This window comes from Gavialis gangeticus, unplaced genomic scaffold, assembly GCF_001723915.1.
Source record: "Gavialis gangeticus isolate Ggan-Ray unplaced genomic scaffold, GavGan_comp1, whole genome shotgun sequence".
Lineage (NCBI taxonomy): Eukaryota > Metazoa > Chordata > Crocodylia > Gavialidae > Gavialis > Gavialis gangeticus.
This window is the reverse complement of record NW_017729031.1, coordinates 49264716-49270715: the sequence shown is the minus strand read 5'-3', so window position 1 is coordinate 49270715 and position 6000 is coordinate 49264716. Positions and strand designations below refer to the sequence as shown.

General features: G+C 39.6%; 1 protein-coding gene across 6 annotated transcripts in view; it reads left to right on the top strand.

Annotated features, from left to right (window-relative positions):
• Nucleotides 1-6000, top strand: part of LOC109301517 (sodium channel protein type 1 subunit alpha) — a 231210-nt gene that overhangs the window by 182561 nt on the left and 42649 nt on the right. For all 6 annotated transcript variants that reach the window (XM_019522724.1, XM_019522727.1, XM_019522722.1 and 3 more), the window contains one exon: nucleotides 1418-1591. In XM_019522724.1, the coding sequence (XP_019378269.1) occupies nucleotides 1418-1591 (174 nt within the window). The remainder of the gene's footprint in view (nucleotides 1-1417; nucleotides 1592-6000) is intronic.

The following is a 6000-nucleotide window of genomic DNA, read 5'->3' as shown; positions in this document are numbered from 1 at the left end:
CGCCCCAGCTCCAGCTCCAGCACCCCACCAGACTGAGTTCACCAGTCATGTCTGCCATGGAATAAATTTGAGATAAGTCACCATAATAGCATTTTATGCTTATAAAACCTTTTCAAATGCATGGATCATTCACAAAGCAGCTGACATTAATTTATTGTCAGAGAAGGGGGGTCCAGTGACTCTGGAGACAGCTATTTAATTGCTTGCTTTGCCAGAGACTTCCTGTGTAACCATGGGGAAAAAAATTTGGTGTCAATTCCTCACCTGTAAAGTGAGATTAATAGCTATCTGTACTTCCCACCCACTCAGGGATATGGTAAAGATAAATATATTGAATATTGGGAGCCATGCAGATAAGTATTTTACATAAGTAGAAATAAATCTTCAATTTTATTAATTTGAACTGGCAGATTTTAAGTACTTCAAAAACAGGTTTCATCAGCTGGGCAAAGAGTACATTAGTAGCTCAAAGTATCAAGGACTTTGCAAAACTACTGTAACAAGTGATTCCAACTTTTAATCCAGTTAGACAGCCTCTACCCCCTCATGGAAAGCCAAAATCTAAGTCAGATTGGAAAACTTCTGGAATGCTTGTCAGACATTTTGAAAAGTAGAAGGAAAGTTGCATATTTGCTATGTTACAAATGCTGACATTTTTAAATGTTCAAGGAATTAAACATAGCAAAAATATAGTTGCTGTGCTGACAGGGGTACACTCTGGGCCTTGATCTTTCAACTGTTTAGTAGGATTCACACAGCAGCTGTCTCAGAAAGCTGATTTCCCATTCATAGGGCCCTTCTGGATTCATGGCAGAAATAGGCTGAGTGGCAGCTCCTTTAATATTGCAGGTTCCTCTGGGCACCCCCTGTTGCTGATTGGCAGAGGGGCCCGGATGCTCACTCTTGATTGGCAGGGAGGCAAAAATTGTGGTTTTAAATATGGTGCCATTTTTGCCTCCCAGCCAGTCAGCAGCAAACAGCAGGGTCACTGGGGTCCCTCAACCAATAAGCAATGTGGGGGGGGTGAACAAGGGTGCTTGCAAGATTAAAGGGACTCCCGCACAGCCCAATTGCACTGTGAATTTGGTAGGGCCCTAACCATTAACAATAGAAAAAATACTGCTTCATTAAGGCAGTGGCTAACTCTCCCATTTGTAAGTAAATTACACCTTGAAAAACAGTCATTAATAGTAAGGCTGGGCTCTGCATTACGTATGGAAGTATATTACATACATTACATACACTGAAATATAGGGAAAAGAGAAGTAAAAACAAAGAAACAAAGAAAACACAACCCCTGGATTTCATTCTTTGGGGAGAGAATATTTCTGGGTTTTTTTTCTATATAGCTGCAACATAAACAATACACTATAATATTTCTGAGCATTAAACCTTTGCTGAATGTTTCTATTTATAGGCTTTTGAAGATATATACATTGAACAGCGCAAGACAATCAAGACTATGCTGGAATATGCTGACAAGGTCTTCACTTATATTTTCATTTTGGAAATGCTGCTAAAATGGGTGGCCTATGGTTATCAAACATACTTTACTAATGCCTGGTGTTGGCTGGACTTCCTCATTGTTGATGTAAGTTTGTTTACAGAATATTCTTTTTATATTTCTTTTATTTCTAAGGCACTCTAACTTAACATTTATAATCTTGAATAAATCATTTTAATAGTCAAATGATGTAGGCAAAACATTTGAAAAATTACATAGGAACTCAATATCCTATGATTTTACTTCACGAACTTGACCTTGTTATCGGTGGTATAACTAAGGCAGCTGGCCCAGGTGGTGACTTGGAGGAGCAGTGCGGAAAGGCAGGAAGCAGAAAAAATGGTTGTCACCAGAGCAGCATAATTTTGCTGCCAGCAAGGGAGGCAACTGGAAGCCACTGGTATCCCTGTGTGTGGCAACTACCCCAGGTCATGTTTGGCCTCTCATATATATATATGGGAAAAGCTTAACATGACCTGGGGTAGTTGCCACATATATTCATATATTCTGTCACTGACGTAGATATGCCACATGCATCCAAGATCAAAATATCTAGCCAGGAGTATCTGTTGGATTTTACGTGTACCCTGAATATCTTTTCAACCCACATCAAGGACACAGAGACCCCACCACCATGGTTCCTTCTTATCAGATGATTGGCTGAGAGGTCCCAGTGGCCCTTCTGCTTGTTGCTGATTGGTCAGGAGACACAACTGTGGCATATTTAAATCTGTGGTTTTTGTCTCCCAGCCAATCAGGAGCAAACAGCAAGCAACGGGGCTGCCAGGGCCCCTCTAGCAATCAGTGGCAGGGGGAAAGCACGGCAAGAGCAAAACACACAACAGCAAATATGCAAACACACAAAATGGCAAACACACAAAGAGGAAAATTAAAGGAGCTGCCGTGCAGTGCATTTCTGCCACAATTTAGGTAGATCCCTACTTATAATGCATGAAAAATTAGCATAAAAATTGCGACAACTGCAAAACTAATTATTCATAGCAGTTTATAGAGGAAAATTGTTTCTTCATAAAATTGTAGAAGTCAGGCAATAATATTATGAACGCTAAACAAATTTCTGTCATTTCTCTTAGGTACAATCAAATGAGCCTCATCAGTACTCTCTAGTTGCCCCCTGTAACACTACCAACAATTTGATGCATAAGAGTAAAGTTAGTGCCTAGAGTGGCAAACAGTGTCAATTCATTTAATTTCCTTCATGGTTTTCTAAATCTCCATAGTCTTAGGCAACCATCAATCCTCTGGATCATGCATCCTCTGGATACACATAAGAGGTCTAATCAAAATGCCTGATGAAACCATTTGTGGCTGACAAGCCAATTCAAGAGCGACATAAATTGTTACAAGTTTCACCGATCCATATGTTGTCTGTTGGAGTCCAAATTTACAGCATGCTGCTTTCTTCTTTCTCACTTTGCTTCCATCCTCTGGATCAAAGCCACTTCATGTTGAGCTGCATCCAGTGCCAGATGTTCCCTCCAGATCAGACAGGATTCTGCATGCTCCTCCCAGCTTCCTACGTTGATGTCGAATGACTTGATATAGTTTTTACACACATCATGGTACAACCATAGAGGGTGACCCTGCTTTCTAGAACCATCTCAAATCTCACTGTACAAAATTCTTGGGGGATACATTCTCCTCCCATTCTCCTGACATGACCAATCCTTTGCAACCTTTGCCTCATGGTAGTAGTGTCTAAGTGTGTCAGTCCTGCATGCTACAGTACTTCTGTGTTTGGTATTCTGTCTTCCCACTTTATTTTCAGGGCCTTACAAAGACATCTCATGTGAAAGCTGTTCAGTCTCTTGATATGCCTAAGGGTTGTAGTCCATACTTCTGAACCATACAGCAGGGATGACAGCACACAAGTCTTGTAGATTTGTATCTTCACCTTAGCTGATAGTTTGGTGTTATTCCATGCACGTTTCTGTAATAGCCCAAAATTCTTACTGCTTTTCCTGTTCTGTTAGTCAGTTCAGTCTGAAGATCAAGATTCCCACTGATTGTAGAACCCATGAAGTAAATGTTTTGACGCATAGGGGCTAAGACACCTCTGTTTCACCCTGTTGTTGATATCAAAAGTGTTTGATTCTTTGTTTTCATACAGTATAGTTGCCTTCATACCTTGATGTAATGAGTAAATGATGTTCAGAAGTTTAGGAGGACAACCCAGATTCTTCAGAACAGTAAAAAGGCCCCGTTTGTTGACTGCATTGAAGACCTTCATTAGATCAATGCAGGCTATGTACAGTGTTATTTGTTTTTCTCTACACATATCTTGCAATTGTTTGAACAAAAAGATCATATCAATAGTAGAGCATCCTGAGCAAAAACCACGTGACTTTCAGGATAGATTCTTTCTCCTTGAGACTGCAGTCTAGGGAGCATGGTGCAAGTGACCATTTTCCCTATGATGTTCAATGGAGATACCTCTATAGTTGTCGCAGTCACTTCCTCCCCTTTGTTTTTGTATAATTATATGAACTGAGCATCTCTGAAATCTTGTGGTACTACTTCCTCTTTCCAACACAGCAGTATATCTTCATGAATCTTTTGAAGTAATTCATCATTAGCACTTGTAGATTTCAGCAAGCAAACAGTCATTGCCAGATACCTTGTTCCCAGGAATCAATGTAATGGTTTTCTACAAATATTTTAATGTTGGCTTATTATCTAAATCCATCATAACTTGGAATTGTGGTCATCTTTTGAGCTCTTTGCATTTGATTTCAGTCTCACTGGAATATACAATTCCATAGTGTTCAATTCAATGCTCAGGTTATTTTTGCTTATCAGTAATAAAGTGTTTCAGCAGTAATTAAGTCTTTCAGCAGAGCTGGTTTCTTCTTGCCTGGACCAATTGCTCATTTTATGCCTTCATACATTCCATAGCTATCACCTGCATCAGTGCTTTCTGAATATCATCATAGAGATTCAGCCAAAAATCTGGGGCATGCCTCTTAGGGTGTGCTCCATGTACTTTTTACAGCACTGTAATTTAAATCACTTTTTATAGCATTATATAGTTACAGCACTCTTAAACATGGCAGAAGTGCAGTGTTTGGTGGGAGAGGCCTCTGAGCCTCCCTGCACTTTCCAGGCTAGGAGGCAGGGGTTGCTCTGCAGAAACTTGACCAGTATGCAGAAGTTATTTAAAGTGCTGTAGGTTGGTTGCTAAGATGCTATAAAATAGAGTACTTCAAATTTAATACCTCATTTAACAAGGGTTAAAGTGTTGTATCCATTTTTTAAATTCTGTAAAGCTGTGTACTTCTGTTAAGTCACAGCAATAAAGTGCTTTAAATGGTGAAAAAACGACTTCTGTACATGCCTTTAGCCTCTTTGTTCTTTTCTCAAATTTTCTAGGGTTTTGGTATTAGGAGACTTCTTCTAGTTGATTAGCACTGTCCTGTTGTTCTGAACCAGTGATAGAAGGGTTTCAGAGAGCTCTTCAAAGCAGTCTTCATTTTCTTGCATTTTTTGCCAAATGCTGTTATAGCAGCATAGCACATGTTAGCTTTCCCAAGCCTCAGTGCTAGGTAAACTTGCTTTCACAAATTCTTTATTGAATAGTCTGCATTTTTCTGTTTTTAATTTGGCTGATGTCTATCTGAGGGCATCTGGTAGTTTTGGTATGGTGGATCTTTTTAACATTGATTCTGACTTTGCAGCAGACTAAGACATGGTCACTGTCACAGTCAGCACTGTGATGAGAACTCATATGAAGTATTTTTCAGGTAGGTATGCCTAGTCAATACTAGAGCTAATTGGTGCCAGTGCCCTGATCTCGGATGTTTCTTTCTTGTGATTTTCCTAGCAAAGTATGTGTTCATAACACACACATTTTGACTTGCACAAAGTTTAAACACTCATTGACCATTTTAATTCATATTACCAATTCCTTGTTTGCCCAGAATACGAGGCCAATTCTTAAAACTGCATCCAACTCTTGCACTGAAGTTGCCAAGTATTATAATGGTCTCATTTCTATGTGTTTTCTCAATCTTTGTCAAGTTGTTGGTAGAAAACGTTCTTGTCTTGGTTGCAAGCTTGAAGGGTAGGCACATAGATACTAAACATGATTAAGCCATTCTGTGTATGCACTCTGAGCATCATGAGTCAAATAGATGCAGCAATGGGGCTTTCACAGAAAGATAGTAAGCTGTTTCTAATAGCAAAGCCTACTCCCTGCTGTTTCCATTCTCTTGTTGGTTTCTCTTATGGTGTAATCATTCTCTTGGATAGAACGTGTATCTGAGAGCTGAGTTTCTTATAATGTACCAATGTCAAGTCTGAGAATAACCAATTCATAATTTAGTAGTGCTGTTTTCCGTAAGTTTGAATCTGAATTGAACCGAGGGGTCAGAGTCCGAACATTCCGGCATACAAGTTGCTTTATCATTTTAGCTTGCAGAGATCACACCAAGACCTTCAGTGCATACACCTAGGCAAGAGTATGAAGGAGTGGAGGC